The 19,185-nt window shown below is 43.4% G+C and overlaps 1 protein-coding gene across 2 annotated transcripts; it reads left to right on the top strand.

Moving 5' to 3' along the window:
- The first annotated feature begins 5,205 nt into the window (after nt 1–5,205).
- LOC306828034 (chloride channel CLIC-like protein 1) lies at nt 5,206–16,198 on the top strand. Of its 2 annotated transcripts, none has more exons than XM_079350224.1 (10): nt 5,206–5,435; nt 5,524–5,619; nt 6,458–6,523; nt 6,767–6,862; nt 7,001–7,141; nt 7,238–7,336; nt 7,900–7,947; nt 8,030–8,359; nt 8,789–8,866; nt 16,069–16,198. In XM_079350224.1, exons 1-10 carry the CDS (start codon nt 5,304–5,306, stop codon nt 16,081–16,083), a joined length of 1,101 nt encoding a protein of 366 aa, XP_079206350.1. In that variant the 5' UTR covers nt 5,206–5,303; the 3' UTR covers nt 16,084–16,198. The 2 variants fall into 2 exon arrangements, with proteins under 2 accessions (XP_079206350.1, XP_079206351.1); XM_079350225.1 differs by having other exon boundaries at nt 8,789–8,873; nt 16,076–16,181.
- The last annotated feature ends 2,987 nt before the right edge of the window (nt 16,199–19,185 follow it).

Below are 19,185 nucleotides of genomic sequence, written 5' to 3'. Positions count from 1 at the left end.
CAAGGCGTGCACCCGGTGCTGCTAATTGGCTCTGACCATCCACACCTCATAACACCTGTAGAGCCAGTACGCCTGGGACCACCTGGAGGGCCCGCAGCTGTGAAAACTCGTCTGGGGTGGACGCTTCAGGGTCCGGCACACGGAATGAAGCACTACCTTTCCGAACAACAGTGCCTCTTCACGGCCGCGACTGGTGCACCATCAGACCTCTACAGCCATGTCGAAAAGTTGTGGCAGATGGACACCCTACCGTGGCGTGACAAGAAGCAGAGCATCCGCTCCCGCCAAGATACAGAGGCTATCTCTATCCTTGAGAGCCAAACAACAAGGGTGGACATAGATGGGGTGCTCCGATATGCAACACCTCTTCTCCGTGTACAGAACATGCCTCAGCTTCATGCCCCGAAGGAAGCGGTTCTCCCCCAGCTGCGGAGTATAGAAAGGAGGCTGTCAAGGGAACCGGAAAAGGCAGAGGCATACATTGCCGAAGTTCAGAGACTGGTCAATGCTGGCTACGTCCACAAACTGGACACAAGAGAGGAGAATACCCCCAACAGTTGGTATATACCTCACCACATGGTTACACACAATGGCAAGAACCGTGTGGTTTTCAATTGCTCCTTTGAGCACAAGGGCCAAAACCTCAACAAGCTACTACTCCCTGGACCAGCACTAGGACCTCCACTTCTAGCAGTGCTATTGCGCTTCCGGGAGCATGCTGTGGCCTTCAGTAGTGATATCCGTGGAATGTTCCACCAAGTACGACTGTTGCCAGAGGACCAGCCCCTCCTCAGATTCTTGTGGCGGGAACTAAAGCGTGAGAAACCACCTGACATCTACCAGTGGAGTGTGCTTCCCTTTGGCACAACATGCTCGCCCTGCTGTGCGGTGTTTTCCCTCCAGCGGCACATTATGCTTCACAGTACGGAAGGAGAGGCCGTCAGAGACATTGTGCTCCAGTCTTTCTATGTGGATAATTGCCTGAGGAGCGTGACGTCAGAGGGCGAAGCAAAGGTCCTAATCCATCGGCTGCAGGAAACCCTCGCCAGTGGAGGTTTTGAGCTGAGACAGTGGGCTAGCAACAGACCGCCAGTTATCACTGATCTCCCCCCTGACATCCTGTCGGACAGCGTAGAGAAGTGGATTGCTGAAGGCCAAATGGACGTGCATGAGTCTGCCTTGGGACTTCACTGGCACTGTCCATCAGACACCTTGGCTTTCAAACACCGCGTCATTGAGCATTCCACTGTCACCATGCGCACCATCTACCAAGTGCTCGCAAGTCAGTATGACCCTCTCGGTTTTATCCTGCCATATACCACCAGGGCTAAGGTTATAGTCCAGCAGCTGTGGAAAGTCAAACGGGACTGGGACGATGCCGCTCTACCTGATGACATCCTCAATGCCTGGAACCAGTGGGAGAGCGAACTCCCTACCCTTCAGACCATAAGAATACCAAGGTGTTACAGCAGTCCTGAGTTGGATTCAGCGCAGAGCAGCAGGGAGATACATGTCTTCTGCGACGCCTCCGAAAGAGCTTATGGCTCTGTTGCCTATCTCCGGACGGAAGCAGAGGGTGGTGAGGTCGAAATAGCCTTCCTCAGTGCCCGCTCTCGGGTAGCACCCAAAAAGCAACAATCGATTCCCCGCTTGGAGCTATGTGGAGCCCTATCCGGAGCCCAGCTGTCGAAGGTGCTTACAGAAGAGTTAACCATCCGCATCAGCAGTGTTACCCACTGGACCGACTCCACTACTGTCTTGGCCTGGCTCCAATCAGACTCTTGTAGATACAAGGTGTTCGTGGGTACGCGCGTGGCCGAAATTCAAGATCTGACAGATCGTGAGACATGGAGGTACGTGGATACAGCAAGTAATCCTGCTGATGACATTACGCGAGGAAAATCGCTCACAGAACTCACCACTGACGGAAGATGGTTCGGAGGACCTGCCTTTCTGCGGAAGAGTCCAGACCAGTGGCCTCAGCCACCACAGGACTTCGCCATTGTCACAGATAGTGAGGAACTTCGGAAGTCCACCTTCTGTGGCTTGACAATCGACCTTCCCCCCATCCATGATGTGGAGAAGTACCAGACGTTCCAAGACCTTGTCAAGGCCACAGCCCTCTGTCTATCAGGACAAACCGATCCTCAGCTCACAGCCGACAACTACAGAGAAGCTGAGAATATTCTGCTCCAGAGAGTTCAGCGGGACTGCTTTGAGTCAGATTATCAACAGCTCAGTAATGGCAGGCCACTCCCCAGCAGTAGTTGTCTTCTCTCACTAGCACCTGAATTCGACAGCACCTCACAGCTCATACGAGTTGGTGGCCGTCTCCGTCAAGCAGCGGTGCTGGATGAAGAGGAGATCCATCCAGTGGTACTAGGCCCAAAGCACAAGATCACGCAGCTTCTTATCCAGCAGTATGACAACCACCTCCACCACCCTGGAAGTGAGCGCGTGTTTGCCGAGCTGAGAAGGAACTACTGGATTCTGCGAGGCAGAGAGGCTGTCCGACGCATCCAGCATCACTGTATAGAATGTAGACGATGGCGTAGCAAACCTCTCATCCCAAGAATGGCTCACCTTCCCCCAGCTCGACTCCGTCTCCACCAGCCAGCTTTCTACTCTACAGGAGTAGATTGTTTTGGTCCCTACATAGTAAAGATTGGAAGGAGGACGGAGAAAAGGTGGGGGATTATCTTTAAGTGCATGACCACACGTGCCGTCCACTTGGACTTAATCCCCAGCATTGACTGCGATTCCTTCTTGAGAAGGTTTGTGGCCCGGCGAGGCAAGCCCTTCGAGCTCCTTTCAGATAATGGAACCAACTTTAAAGCTGGTGAACGGGAGCTGCGAGAGGCCTTTGCGTCATTAACACCTGACTTGCAGTCGCAACTTGCAGCCCAGCAAATCAAGTTCACCTTTAATCCGCCAAGTGCTCCCCACTTCGGTGGATGTTGGGAGAGGGAGATCAAGTCATTGAAGCAGGCTCTGCAGGTGACCATTGGTTCACAATCGGTCACTGAAGAGGTCCTGCAGACACTGCTGATCGAAATAGAAGGCATCCTGAATGCAAAACCATTGGGCTACACATCTTCAGACGTAGCTGATCCTGACCCAGTTACGCCCAACACCTTGTTGATGGGGCGGCCTGACGCCTCACTCCCCCAGGTTGTGTATCCTGAGTCAGATTTGCTCAGCAGACGACGATGGCGCCACAGTCAGCTCCTGGCTGACCACTTCTGGAGAAGCTTTCTCCGGAACTACCTGCGAAGTCTGCAGACACGCCAGAAATGGCTCTCAGATCCTGCATCACTGTCGGTGGGTACCACGGTTCCGGTTGTTGACCCACAGCTACCCAGAGCCATGTGGCCCATCGGGAAGATCGTCCATGCCATCCCTGGACCTGATGGACGTGTTCGAGTCGTCGAACTTCCCAGCCCCCCTGACTAGACTGTACCTGCAGGGCCGATTACTGGTTTAGGCCTTTTCTTTAGTTTAGATTTCTTACAGAAATCTGGGGCGGCTGTTAAAAAGGCCCTACTGAGTTGGACTGTTCCGTTTCCCCCCCATGACTTGGTTTAGCCCATTTCTCCGTAAACACCGACAGTGGTTGGTTCTATGAGAGTATAGCAGCTCATTACAGATGCTGGGAGTTTGTTGGTGTGCCTTAATATCTTGTGTGCGTCCATTTGATTGTAAGTACATGGAGAATGTGAAATTGTATAGTTTTCTATGTCATATTATGTCTTGGTGTCGTATGATAATGTTCAGGTTAAGTTAAGAGTCAAGATATGGAGTTTGCTAAGTTGCTAACCAGTTAGCTTGAACATGCTATCTTAAACTCAATAAGGACACGTGTTTGCAGGCAGCTATGACAGCTTCAGCTGATCACGAAGCGCCACCTTGTGGCCGTAATGTGTAACTGCACTTGTTTTTGACGTGTGTTGATTGCAGTTCAATGCAGCATTGTAATTTCATTTCATGTTTGTTATTGCAGAAACCACACACACACACACACATGCATACAAACAGTGAATGTCAACATAATTTGAAGAATTCTAACAATAAAGAAGATTTAACTAAGAAGACTTGGAGTGATTTAACCGTCACACAGTGGTGGATTGACGATAAGGAATCTAAGTTAATAATAGAAGGACGAAGTCATCCAACTATTTTTCAATGACAGTGCATGTTCATATTAATAGTTGAAGTGCGCAAGTATGTAAAACTTGAGTGTGTCAATAAAGTTGTCCAGTGCACATGAAACTGATGCCCCACAATGTGTTTATTCCTCCGTATATGTTTCGGTCTAGTTTTGGGTATGTAAGCCAGGATCGTTGTGCAAACTAACTCTGATATCGCTGTTTCACAATGATCAGTCATCGACAATTAACCCTGGAACTTTTATTGCGAAGACCTTGTCGGATATATGTATTATTGAATGGAAGAAGTTTCATTGGAGCTACGATGAACAAAAAGGCTGTCTGTAAGGAGTGAAACCTCTCGATTCTTTCAGTAATCCTGGGAAGAGACGCGGAGTTGAGCCATTTCAGCAGATAGCCTGTCATTGTAAACACTGACACGTGGAGGAGGAGGAGCCGTATGGGCCTCCTTAAGAAAGACTGCCTGACTCTTCTCATAAAGTCAGAGCGGATGCGGGAATTCATTTAACACCGTCCATTGTTACTTGGCGCTGTAATGTTATATTTATTAACCTGCAGTCATTGTGACGGGTTGGTTGAGAAAATTCAGCAGTCGCTACAAAAAAATCACCCGTGTTTGACGCATAGACTGTAACGGGTGCTAATGTCCCATCATGAATAAGCACGTGACGACCAGTGTTGCCAGAGTTCGTGTTGCCAGATTGGGCGGTTTTCCGCCCAATTGGGCTGCTTTTGTTTGTCAGGCAGGGAAAAATACATTAGGCGGGTGATTAAAACTTTGGCTGCTTTTGTCCACATTTGGCGAGTTTTTGATTTGCAAAAACCTACGTTTTTATCTATCATTTATGTGGTTATTTGATGCAGATATGAAGCTCTGGGTTTGTTTTCATGTGCATGTGTTATGATTTTGCGGGTTTGCACGGGTGTCTGGCAACTTCGTAGGTTGGGCAGGTTTTTATTGGAGTGGGCGGGTTCTAAGATGTGATTGGGCTGAAAACTGTGATTCTCATCTGCCAACACTGACTAGCGGTGTATTCAACTGCTGTTTATCTGGATTACTACAGGACGAGGGACGTTTCGCCGCGAGTGTATCTAACTATTACTGGAGGGTACAAGAAAGTACCTCTTTCTGTCAGGATGCTCCCCGTGATCCTGCTCTGCAGCCTGATGCTGTCTACGAGAGGACAGCATGTGGAAGACGGCTGGATAGACCCGTATGATATGCTAAACTACGACACAAGCACCAAAACCATGCGGAAGTCTGAAGAGGTAGGCTCGTGTCAAATCCCCAAAAAGTATAGAATATCTTTTGTTGGATGTTTCTGCTGTGACAAATAAGTACACGTATTCTTTCCAGACAGCGAACTATTCCACAGGAAGAGAGTACAACCACAAATCAGGACAAGCCGAGCAGATAACTTGTGACACTAAAGTGGCAGAGCTGCAGAAACAGGTTGGTTGTTTTGGGATTTAAAGTGTTAGTTTTGCTTACGAGAAAACCTGTTTAAGAAACGTGTAACCGTACCATGGCACAGTGCTACCACAACATCAGTGGTATGAACTTCGCAAGGAACGGAGCAGACTTCGGTCGTAGCTTTCTCTATGCTATGTTATCTCCGATTAGCTCTCTCTCTCTTGCTCAAAGCTTCCTGCTCACTGATGATGTCGTAGCAGGGGCGCATGGATTGTTTGTAGTTATGAAGAAGACCAGAGAAGTACAGATTCTCCCTATTGTCCTAATAGTCACCCATTGTCCTAAATCAGGACATTTCTGATGACTCCTGATCATGGAGCCCTGTTGTTAGAGTTAACACAAATGCGTTTTTTTTACTAAACTATTAAAGACTGTTGCACTACTACTGTCAGCTTGGGATTAATCACAATGATTAATAATCAATAGTAAAATGGACGATATTAGCATAGTTGGAGTTTATGGAGAAGCTTGTGAGGAAGACCAGACATGTACTACATTGAAATGCTCCTGCTTTCCTTGGCATACATCACATTTAGATTTCTCTAATCAAACATTTCCATTTCTTTCATTGTTTGTACACAGATCTTCCACCCTGTTTAAAAGAAAATCAACAAGTGATCTGCATCTGACACTGTTTAAATGTGCACTCAACATATAATGTTCTATGAAATGGCAGCAATAACGTTTTTTCAGTTATGAAATATGAACCTCTAATTCCACATAGAGTCCAGTGTAAGATAGACTGTTAATCACTGTATGGCAAAACCTTGCTTTATGCAATAAAACAAGCATTACAAAAATGTTTTCTTTTTTTCAGGTTGAACAACTACAAAAGATAGTCACACTCCTCTCACAGCAGCCCACATGTAATCCAGTGGAATCGGTATGTTTTCATTTTACATGTGCAATGCCATGATAGGTGGCTTTTAAATAATCATTTAGCCTATTATGTACGTTTTTTTTGTTTGTTTGTTTTTTTACCATTTTTAACATGACTACCCTGATCATTTCTGCTCTATTAACAGAACATTAAAGAACAACAATATGACACTTTACAAGTGCACAGCGCACAGTACAGTTAAAAATGGTTTCCTGCTAATGAAACACACGTCCCCTTTTTCCCTAGCCCAGTAATTCTGAAGTTGCCATTTATGATGACCACAAGGCCTGGAAGTGGGACTTTGAAGAAACCTTTGGCATGAAGCTTGACACATTATTAAAGGTAACCTCATAGTTTATCTGATATCTTTGGACACAAGTCTTATAGATACTTCAGACATGTGCTACATAAACGTCCGACAGTGTTCAGAGTCAGACCTAAACTGAAGTTTACACTCTCTTCACTCTCTATGTTTTCCAGATGGGGGGGCTTGTTCTGGTCCTAATCAACATCATACGCATTGAGCTGTGGTCGACGGTGTCCTGGTTCATGCAGCTCTACAGAATTCTCAAAGTTAGCTCCATCGTCAGTATTTTCCGGAATTGGTTGTACTTATACGAGGTAAAAACAACACTTTTTAAGTTTCATTAAACTTGTTTTGTTGTTGTTTTGTGCTGTTTATGAATGATTGAGATTGAATGTCATCATGTCTTTTAGATTGAATTTGCCAAACATCAAAATAACTTACTGAAGGCAAACTCTGAAACGAGGAGTTTCGATTGGCTTGATGCCTTGCTGTTGGTTCCCCCATTAAAGGTTGGTGACCATGATGGTACCTGTGTGTTTGGGGTGCATGCACAGACTACATATTGTTGCATATCTGAAACTTGGCGACATAATTATTACTTGTAGTGTTTGAATCATGGTTGAATTCTCTTTCTCCCCTGAGTTAGAGCACACATAGGCTTGCAAGGTCAGGATGACCTTCTTCCAGAAGTGAGTAGCCTATCACATTTAGTTATAATTCAGGTCCTGGTCGACAGAGGCCATATATGGTAACTTTACATCCAGTTGGGTTGATATAGGCTAGTCCAAGGAAGAGTCTGTCAGAACTGACTTGGTATTGCACTGAGCTACATTTTAACTCTTAATATAATTTCTCCTCACAAGTTATATTAACTATTTCAGATAAAGCCATCAGCCATTTGTTGTGGACAGAGCATAAAGCATTTCACTTATACACACGCTTTAAGAAAAACGTGGTTCCATTCACCAACGTCTTAAACAATAATGCTTAGAAATTGTGTTATGATAATCTGGGATAATAATGACATTTTATTAATGAATCACTTTTCTGTTATTGTCTGTCATTCATGCAGATCACGCTGCCGATTCCAGTTCTCCTCACCATTGTGCTTACTATTGTGGTAAATCTCCTTGATGAGTCATTATTAAGATCAATTGTATGAATATAGGCCACAGAGTTATATTTATTTCCTCCTTTCACAGGTCTTCATGTATGGAAGTGTCAATGCAGTCTTTCGGCATGGCATCACTGCACCTTTCCGTAACCATCGCAGAGATCCTCCTCCTCCACAGCTCGAACGACAACGTCACGTCCAGGAGATCGAGGATGATGACCACTTAGCGGGAGGGGACGTGCCTCAACAAGCCCTGAGGCACAGAGCTGATGATGTCAGATTATACAGGAACCAGGTTCATCAGAGGAGGCCCAACAGACCCCGGGAAGAGCGAGCAAAGGTGGTGGTGGAGACTGTATGCACTGCAGGGCCGCCACACGGTGGGGATGAGACGGACGCTGGAATGAAAACGCTGCAGGTAAATGTGTCAATCAGAACAGACTGGTCCGATCCGACTCATTCGGAAAGAAATGTCATTCCGATCGAGAGGGGCGGTTTATGCTACGACAATATAAATACTGTCACGCTAGCATTAAATTTAATTGAAGTGATTCTGTTAAGTCTGCCTGAAAACAACATTTTTAAGGTCAGGTAAGACAATTAATCATGCATTGTTAGAATAAGAAGAAAAAGAATAAAAGTAAACTGAGAAGAACTAGTTTTGTTTATTTTATTAGTAATGGAGGACAAAACACGTGAGAGATGAATATGAGGATGTGAAAAATGTGTTAATATTCAAGACAAAATGAAAACTAGGAGGAAATGAAAATTTGTTTGTTTGTATTAATTGTTGCCTCATGTCATCATACTATGTAATACATTTCTAATGTAACCATCCTTGCTGCAGGACCAGGAGGGTGCGGAAGACAAGAGGCCAATGACGCACATGGAAACTGTTGGAATTCCCGTTCAGGAGTCTTCTCCGGCATGTTGTGGAATTTTTTCCATTACCAAAGAGTGAAAATAAAGAGTGAGAAGATCTATTCAAAAAGGAACCCCAAGATCGATCTGGTCTCAATGAACATTTATTCGAAGGCAAGATAAGCGTTCGAAGACCCCTCTCTCCCACGGTGAGGAGAGAAAGAGGCCCCGAGAAAAGGCAAACATGAAAACTTATACATTTCCATCACATTACACAGATCACTTCCCCATCACGCCACATAGAGACACTGCCCACCTGGCAGGGCGCCATCTATCCCCTAGTGTGAGAAAAGAGACTACATGACTATTTACCATCTCCCAAGGCTGAGAAGGAGATGGAGTCCAGTGAGAAAGAGTCTGGGTGACTCTTCCCACATGTACAGAGTGTGAGAAACAGAATAAAGGGAACAAACTGATGGGAAACAAAACACCCAATATGCTGTGAATGTCGTATTCTAAGACATTTCAGATACATTTCATATGACAGATTCTATGAGACCTTCGTAGTACACATGGAGTAAAATTTTCCATAACATTCCTCCCTTTTGATTACATGTTAATCACACCATATGATACTTGGGAAATTTTCTTAAATGTGTGTGTAGTCACAGCAAACCAAACATCCGTAATTCCAATGACAATGTGTAACCACTTCAAGTCAAAACTTCATAAAGGTACAGCATATCAATATTTACGGATTATAGTCTTCTTCATCATCCCTGTAGGTGCTGGATTCTTACAATTCTTAATAACAGGGGAAGTCATTGAAAGGAGCTGATATTGAACAGTTTGATTCTCTAGGTAATGAACCCGAGCTCTGGTGCAGAAATAACATAGGGAAATTTGTCACGCTCGAGCAGGCAGGAAACAGGGAGGAGGACCCATGTGCAGAATATACTAATTTATTTAACAAAAAGGCAAACCAAAAACTAAATCCAAAACGTCTCAAAAAAACAAAAACCAAAATCCAAAAACCAGGAGACGAAAACACAGGGAACAACCAGAGATGACGACATATGAAAGACACTGACAACGACAATGACCCGACAAGAAACTGAGGCAGACACAGAGACTAAATAGACACGGGGTAATCAGACACAGGTGAGACTAACGAGACAGGTGAGGAACATCAGGGTCATCACTAAGGCGGGAAACCCAAGGAACAAAGAACACTGAGGACAAGTACAAAGTACAACCTGACACTGACACCACAACCAAAACCAGATATACAAAATAAAACAGGAAACACTAAAGACTAGACTTGGAAACATTAAACACCAAACTAAGAAACTGAAAACACAAGTAACAGGAAAACAAGCCTACAGACAACGTAGAAGAACACAAGGACACAGGGAAACACACTAAGGACTAAAGTTAACCACAAGACTAAGAAACATTAAAGCACCCACGGGAAAACAATCAACACGAGGAAACAAGTACACTAAGGACAGAATGAAACTAGAAGAACCAGAAACAAAACCAAACCATGACAAAATTCATGCCTTGAATTTCCCTTGGAATCAATAAAATTTCTATCTATCTATCTATCTATCTATCACAAGAAAAAAACAAAATCAGCAGCACAATTCCAATAAACGGCAAATTTATCATAGAAGAAAGAAAAAGCAGGAGTCATTAAGAGGGATATTACATCCCGCATTGGTACCCAAATATGTGCTTTTGGGGTTTTGACGAGTAATACAGACAGAACAAAGAGGTTGAGACCAATTTTTTTTTTTTACATGTACACTGATCGAGATCGAACACAAAAAAAACATTAGTCGGTGCAGTAAAGGTGTGAGGATCACGAAGAACATAATAACTTCCGTTACATTCTTCCTCCAGGGGTAAGATTCACAGTCTGAGTCTGATTTCTTTTCCAGTGAAAAGGTTGAGTGTGGTTGCTTTTCCACAGTAGGAAAACGGAAGTGGAAACGTGTACTAAGGCGTGATAAGGAATCAGCAAGCCGTTAGGAGTGGTTTGGGGCAATAATCCAAAAACTATGCGGTTGCTGAGTGTTTCGTGTTTCCACCCTTGGTGGGAGACGCATGGACAGGGTCTCCTCAAAGGGACCCCCACAAGGGGAGGCACAAGATGGTAAAGGCAACAGCTCCAATGGTGGCCACACAGGAACGCTCTGAGCACCTCAGAGTAATTATGGGCTGGATTAGGGGCAGCTACTGGGCTCTCCAGTGAAGAGGCGGCAGTGGCTGGCGTGAATCCACGTGGCCATCTCTGCGACCTTCAAACGGTGTGGGTCAGCAGAACCTGGTTCGGACCTAACTGGCGCTTGGACTTTCAGTGGCGGTGCCTGTGGTCCTTCACAGCAACCCACTGTCCTGGCCAGAAGGTGTAAAGCGGTCCAGAGGCCGCTGGAACGGGTAGTGCAGCTTTCACCGCCTGGTGGAGACAGAAAGGGACCGTGACAGACTTTTGCAATATTTCAACATGCTACGTTCTAATAAAGCAGCAGATGTTAGTTAGTTTTGTGGAGTTAGTTTTGTGCTGGTTTCCCCTCCAGTGTTATCTAGATGTTCAAACAATATTTCATAAAAGTTAAGTGAGGTGCGTGCACGTGTGCGTGTACGCCTTTACATGAGAACAAGCGGAAGTGCTTTTGTCTAGGATTACTTGGTGTCTTCACAACATTCAGCCAATCTGCTTTTAAAGTGCCATTTTCATGCTCACAGCACCACCTGACTGTAGATGGGAGGCACAGAGTGTTTTTAGCTTGAACCCATACAGAGCACTTACTTCTTGTTCGGGCTTTCTTAATAAAATGGATGCCATTATCACTGGAATTAAGGTTTAGGTATGTATGTCCCACCTTAGAATGATCTCTGTCAAAAAGAGCTTTTGCGACGGCACTTCTGTCAACATGTTTAGTTGAAAATGCTTCGACACACATGGAAAAACATGCAAACCACAGTTTAAAATATGTTTACAGTCAGATTTCAGAGAAGAGCGATGTTTTCATAGTGCTTCAAACGTCATGAACTACTCCGAAGGGACAAGGGGAGTTAGTGTAGATCATGACCGCTTTAGATGCTAATTTGCAGGCCTCAGTTAAAGCCACAAGTTCTGCTGTTTGTGCAGAGTAATTAGATGACAGTGTGCCAGAGGCCCACACATTGTTTTCAGAGCAGACAGCGTATTCTACCCTCTTCAGTCCAATGTCAGAGCAGGAGGAGAAACCATCAATGAACAGGATTAGGTCAGGGTTAATCAGGGGTCGGTCAGAGAGGTCAGCACGAGGTGTGCAGACCTGATAGTGACATTGGGGAGGCCAAGCAAGATGGTGGAATAGCGCAATCACCTGGCAGCAGACAAGTGTCATGCATTTTGATCAAGCAAAAATAATAAACATTACGAGAAACAAGGACTGTAAGATCGGAGCCAAAAAATGGCACGTGAAGCTAAAACAGCTTCACGTGCAGCTGCTGCTACAGCTCTAAAAAAAAAAAACAGGAAGTTCTACAGCCACAGGGTCAAATTTGGATGAAAAGTAGGCCACCGAACGGAGTTTATCACCACACATTTATAACAAGACAGAAGAGAGAAATCCTCCCTTTTCATCCACCGTTTCAACAACAGGACAGGAGGGGTCAGGAAGATCCAAGGCATGTGGCGACTGAGACAGGGCTTGTTTTAGTCAAAATCAGACTCAGTTTTATTGGTCAGGTATGTTTAACACCCAGGGAATTTAATTCAGTAGACTGTGCTCTCTCTCTACAAAATAAACATTAAATAATAACAAATAGCTAAAATATAAACAATAGCTCGAAGGAGCGCTCAGCTTCAGGAAGAAACATGCAGAGAGAAACTGTAAACTCTAAACAACTCTTCCTGAGGCTCCATCAAGGACACACAGATAGCAGCCACGTGGGCGCTCCAAAACAACGTCAGAGTCCGTCTGTCAGAGGATTGTTTGTACCATTGTTTTCCATAAACATGGTCGAAGTCGTTAGACGCATGAGAGGTACAGTGTAAGTCAGTAAGTCGCTTGAAGTCTGAGTCAGGAGCAACTTTTCTTTTGTCATTTTAACAAGTTGCTGGGTCGATTGTCCTAACTGTAGTTTCAACTCATAGATATATTTCAGTTCAAATGGGCCCATTGTACAGCTGTAACACGTGTCAGGATCATCATCAATCATTAGGTCCATGATGAGAAACCAGAAATGAATGACGTATCTTTAGATTAGAAACCCTTTCTCTAATGGTTTCCCCAGAGGCAGATATAGAATAAATCTATCTGCCACTATATCTAATTGGGGCAGACAAAATAAATCTGTGATCTATGATCACAGAATGAGTAGCCTCAAAATCAACCATAAATTTAACCAGTTTCCCCAAAATTTCTATCGTAAAAACACAGGTTCGTTTTGAAATGCGGGAGAATCAAAATAACATAAATACCCAAAATAAGTAAATAAACAAAAGTTCCTAAAACCTAAGTGAATAAACACAAGTTTCTAAAAAATAAGTAAATAAACACATTTCTAAAAATAAGTAAATATGTTTCTAAAAAATAAGTAAATAAAAATATTTCTGGCAGGGGTTGTGTTTGTAACTCTAAGTGTGTTAATGCCTCCTGTGTGTGTAACCTATGTGAATCAGTAGAAGCAGGCGCCGTTTCAACAGAGTGTAGCAGTGTGTGTGTGTGTGTGGTATCTCACGCCCCTGTGCAGGACCCTCAGCAACCGGGTTGACGTCTGCACCTGGAGTCCCAACCTCCCGTCCGTCCCCACCGGTGGCTCCTCCTTCAGCTCCTTCTCGCTGCGGGCAATCGTCCCTTCAACGGTCAGGTTGCCAGCAGTAATGGTACACGTCAGAATGTCAGTCAAGGGCTCGGCCCCCTTCGCATCCGTGTCTTTGGGACAGGCCCTGGAAATGGGCAGCTTATGCAACAGTGTCTCTCTTTTCTTTTCTGCTCCCTTCTCGCTCATTCACCACGTCCTGAGCGTGTAAAACGTGTCTTCGGAGCTCTCCATACCTTACACACCATGACGCCATGTCTGCCTTGCAACATCCATAATCCATAATGTGGTTGCAGAGGAGGCCTGAGTGACGGTTAAAGGCTTCCGTCAGGCAATGCAGGAAATCAGCAGCTTGCTTCTCTGGGCGCTGCATAACACTCCTGATAGCGCTGGTATCAGTGTTTCTGAAGAATTCGTCTCTCAGGTCTCGGGTCAGAGTAGCAACAGCAGCTTTGTATTCCAGTGTCTGTGTTATTCCCATCTGGATGCTTTGCTCTTTGGTCTGGAGCTGGCAATGTTAGGGCTGTCATAACGTTGCGATGTTGGAGAACCGTCAGCTGGGCCCTGTTGACCATGGGAGGAGGCTGGTCGTCTGGTTCCGGCTGGTCTGGTTCCAGTGGTGGCAGGGACGGCGGCATGGGAGGGTAGGAGTCCAGGTCCGAGTCCGTCACCCTGAGGGCCTGCAATGGTGCCTGCAATGGGGCATATAAGGAGACAGGCGTGAGGTATCACTAGACCTATATGGAGGTGGGCTGAACTGGTTTTTTCTTCCAGTTACATCTCCACCTTAAACTCGTCCCTCTGCCATCTTTTACATGACCTTTTTTCCTCTCTCTCTTTTGCAGCGAGAGTCTCACTGCAGTTTTCCACATTGTCATGCATTTGCTATGACTCCCATATCTTTTCAAATCCTTAACTTTCACCTTTACCTTTTTCTTTTATTTATACTGTCTTTATTTATATTATTATTATTATTATTATTATTATTATTATTACTATTATTATAACTGATTTAAGTTCAACGAAACTCATTCTGGAAATCCATATTCAATCATCCACTCATTCAGACATTCGAAACATTTTTCACCGTATTTGTTTTTTTGTTGTTTGTTTGTTTTTTCCCTTTTTTCCTGTTTTCTCTTTTTCTTTTTTCTTTTATATCATAATATTACACAATGGACTGTCGGGGAAAGGCCCTTGACACTTAGTGGATCCGGACCCCATGTTACAGTCAAGACGTCTCTTGCTGGCTTTCCTAACTTTATAGTGCCGAAATGCTAAGGGCACTGGCTTGCCACGAGGATATTCTCACACTTTGAACATCCCTGGAAAGTCCCCTGATTCTTCACTTTTATAGTGCTCGAATCATAAGAGCACTGAGTCCCCCGGAGAAAATCCAGAGCTCCTAGCTTCATAAAGTTTGAAATACTAAGAGCACCTTGAATTTCCCACTGGGAAGTCTGATTCCTTTTCTATTTTTAGTGCTCGAAATCATAAGAACACTGAGTCTCCAAGAAAAAATCCCGGATTTCTATTCTTTATAGTGCATGAAATCATAAAAACACTCAATTTTCCCAGTGGAAAATCTCCGGTATTTCAAATTTTATTGTGCTTGAAATCATAAGAGCACTGATTTTTCCTTGGAAAGTCCCTGATTTTCTCTCTTTATAGTGCTTGAAATCATAAAAACACCCGTCTTCCCTTTCCCAGAGAGTCCATAATTATGATTTGAATAGTATCTCACCCAGTATTCTCTCGGATCAAGTCCGTTGGATCCAGGCGGCCGTAGACGCAGGAAACGAGATTCCGGCTCCCCTGTTCAAACAGGTGGACTGAGTTTTTTTCCTCAGGCTGGCCAAGCACCGTTCTCCCGTTCCCCTCGTGTAGCAGCTCGCTGGATCCTGCCGACAACGCCAAATTGTTGTGGAATTTTTTCCATTACCAAAGAGTGAAAATAAAGAGTGAGAAGATCTATTCAAAAAGGAACCCCAAGATCGATCTGGTCTCAATGAACATTTATTCGAAGGCAAGATAAGCGTTCGAAGACCCCTCTCTCCCACGGTGAGGAGAGAAAGAGGCCCCGAGAAAAGGCAAACATGAAAACTTATACATTTCCATCACATTACACAGATCACTTCCCCATCACGCCACATAGAGACACTGCCCACCTGGCAGGGCGCCATCTATCCCCTAGTGTGAGAAAAGAGACTACATGACTATTTACCATCTCCCAAGGCTGAGAAGGAGATGGAGTCCAGTGAGAAAGAGTCTGGGTGACTCTTCCCACATGTACAGAGTGTGAGAAACAGAATAAAGGGAACAAACTGATGGGAAACAAAACACCCAATATGCTGTGAATGCCGTATTCTAAGACATTTCAGATACATTTCATATGACAGATTCTATGAGACCTTCGTAGTACACATGGAGTAAAATTTTCCATAACAGGCATCAGCACTGTAGACACCTTCTTCATCAGTCAGAGCTGGACGAAGAGCTTTATTATGTTTGCTGATTTTTATACTGGAATGTAGAAGTGATGAATGAGAAATACAAAGGAATCACAGACATTTTTCAAATGTGCTTGAACATCATCCTCAAGGTGTTTGAGTTTCTTACGTACTTTATATTGCTGTTATGCCTTTCCTCCAGCTGAGACCTGAATTCTGTTTGATGTCTGATTATTTTACTTTTTATTTTAATCAGTTTAAGGAGAAATAAAATGATCAATGGCTCAGCAACTAAACTAGAACTGGTATCAGGGAAAGAAAGGACGGCTACTGTATCTTATGTTTCCCCCCATCTACTGGGATCATGTTATTATAACCTATGTTAACTATGTTTCAGTGTAATGAATGACTAACTTGTTCATTGAGTTTAAGGGCTTTATTTTTCAGGTTAAAAAATACTTAACATTAAGAAACCCCTATTCATGACAAATTCCTTGTTTTTTGCTTTGTAATAATTTATTCACATTATTTAAGTTTTATTTATTGAAGGTTTGTCATAATGATGCTGAAGTGTGCTTTGCCTGAATTTCCCTCGGGATCAATAAAGTATCTATCTATCTATCTATCTATCTATCTATCTATCTATCTATCTATCTATCTATCTATCTATCTATCTATCTATCTATCTATCTATCTATCTATCTATCTATCTATCTATCTATCTATCTATCTATCTATCTATCTATCTATCTATCTATCTATCTATCTATCTTTGTGAGCAGCAGTGCAAAGTAATTTCTTATATTTTCTTTTAGAAAGTCTGCACTGCTTATTCAAAAAATTAACTGCTTAAATTAAAATGTGTTTTATTTTATATTAATCGGCGACTTTCACAAAATGATTAACCTTACTGCCTTATACACTACCATTCAAAAGTTTGGGGTCACTGAGAAATTTCCTTATTTTTGAAAGAAAAGCGCTGTTTTTTTTTCAATGGAGATAACATTAAACTAATCAGAAATGCACTCTATACATTGTTAATGTGGTAAATGACTATTTTGGCTGCAAATGTCTGTTTTTTAATGAACTATCTACATAGATGTTTAGAGGCCCATTTCCAGCAACCATCACTCTAGTGATCTAATGGTGCATTGTGTTTGCTAATTGAAAACAGTTTAGCTGGTTAGAGAAGCTATAAAACTGACCTTCCTGTGAGCTAGTTGAGTATCTGGAGCATCACATATGTGGGTTCGAATAAACTCTCAAAATGGTCAGAAAAAAGAGCTTTCATGTGAAACTCAACAGTCTATTCTTGTTCTTAGAAATGAAGGCTATTCCATGTGAGAAATTGCAGAGAAACTGAAGATTTCCTCCAATGGTGTGTACCACTTTCTTCAGAGAACAGCACAAACAGGCTTGAACCAGAGTAGAAAGAGAAGGGGGAGGCCCAACTGCACTACTGAGCAAGAAGACAATTACATAAGAGTCTCTAGTATGAGAAATAGACACCTCACAGGTCCTCAATTGGCAGCTTCAAAACGCCAGTGTCAATGTTTACAGTGAAAAGGCGACTCCGGGATGCTGGCCTTCATGGCAGAGTTGCAAAGAAAAGACATCTATCTGTCTATATGTCTATATGTCTATATGTCTGTCTGTCTGTCTGTCTGTCTGTCTGTCTGTCTGTCTGTCTGTCTGTCTGTCTGTCTGTCTGTCTGTCTGTCTGTCTGTCTGTCTGTCTGTCTGTCTGTCTGTCTTATGGACAGACAAATCTAAGTTTGAGGTGTTTGGATCACACAGAAGAACATTGAGACACAGAACAACTGAAAATATGCTGGAAGACCACCTGACGCCATCAGTTAAGCATGGTGGAGGTAATGTGATGGCCTGGGGTTGCTTTGGTGCTGGTAAAGTGGGAGATTTGTACAAGGTTAAAGGGATTTTCAACAAGGAAGGCTATCACTCCATTTTACATCGCCATGCCATACCCTGTGGACAGCGCTTGATTGGAGCCAATTTCATCCTTCAACATGACAATGACCCAAAGCACACCTTCAAATTAACTATTTAGGGAAGAAGTAGGCAGCTGATATTCTATCTATTATGGAGTGGCCTGCACAGTCAGCAGATCTCAACGCTATTGAGCTGTTGTGGGAGCTGCTTGACCGTAAATTTCACAAGAAGTACCCATCAATCCAATCCAATTTGTGGGAGGGGCTTCTGGAAGCATGGGGTGAAATTTCTCCAGATTATCTCAGGAAATTAACAGTCGGAATGCCAGAGGTCGGCAGTGCTGTCATTGCTGCAAATGGAGCATTCTTCAACGAAAGCAAAGTTTGAGGGAGAAAATTATTTCAAATAATCATTATTTCTAACATTGTCAATGTCTTGACTATATGCTCTATTCATTTTGCAACTCATTTGACAAAATTGTCTGGTGAACGGTAATTTATATTTGAGATTAATGGTAAAAAATGTCAAGAAAAATATGAAATTTAGGAAATTTCATGCTTTTTTCAGAAATGCATGAAATGCTGTAAAATGTTTTATTGCAACATCTTCCCAAAGAAGTGTTTTTTTGTTCTTTATATTTGTCATTTTTTAAATTCTATTCTATGTAGTATTGGTAATTGCTTCTCATATTTTATTTTTTTAGAGGGATATTGTAAGGTCCTCAGTGGTTTCATACATACGGTCTTCGTTTCACTTGAGTGATTTTTTGGGATAGGGAAGCAAATGTATTTTCCACACATTTTGTGTTTTCCGTGTAATGGTCTCTCTTTGTACAGTGCGCCTGACATGTTGGGGCCAATAATAAAAAAAATACAAAAAGACAAGTATTTTTAGTGTGGCATTAATTCCAACATTCTGGAGGTATACAAACCTGGTATTGTCAATAAATCAATCCCAGTGTATCGTTCAAGCAGCCATGAACACGCAACATCCCTTAATGGACGAGCAGCGCCACCTGGCCACAGTGTACCTTCAGGTCGGTAGCAGGCAGTCACATGTTGCTCATGAACTTAACAGTAAAGACTGTCACTACACACACGCGCGCACGCGCGCGCGCGCGCGACACGACACACAAACACAAACAGCGACCACTTCTGCCCCCTGG

The sequence above is a fragment of the Symphodus melops genome (assembly GCF_947650265.1).
Source record: "Symphodus melops genome assembly, chromosome: 8".
NCBI lineage: Eukaryota > Metazoa > Chordata > Actinopteri > Labriformes > Labridae > Symphodus > Symphodus melops.
This window is presented reverse-complemented; position numbering and strand designations above follow the sequence as displayed.

Excerpts from the sequence above, each read along its gene's own strand:
- LOC306828034 (XM_079350224.1), top strand. The coding sequence starts at position 5,304 with ATGCTCCCCGTGATCCTGCTCTGCAGCCTGATGCTGTCTACGAGAGGA. Across the intron at positions 6,863-7,000 it reads AGCTTGACACATTATTAAAG|ATGGGGGGGCTTGTTCTGGT; the intron begins GTAACCTCATAG and ends TATGTTTTCCAG. Across the intron at positions 7,337-7,899 it reads TGTTGGTTCCCCCATTAAAG|ATCACGCTGCCGATTCCAGT; the intron begins GTTGGTGACCAT and ends TCATTCATGCAG.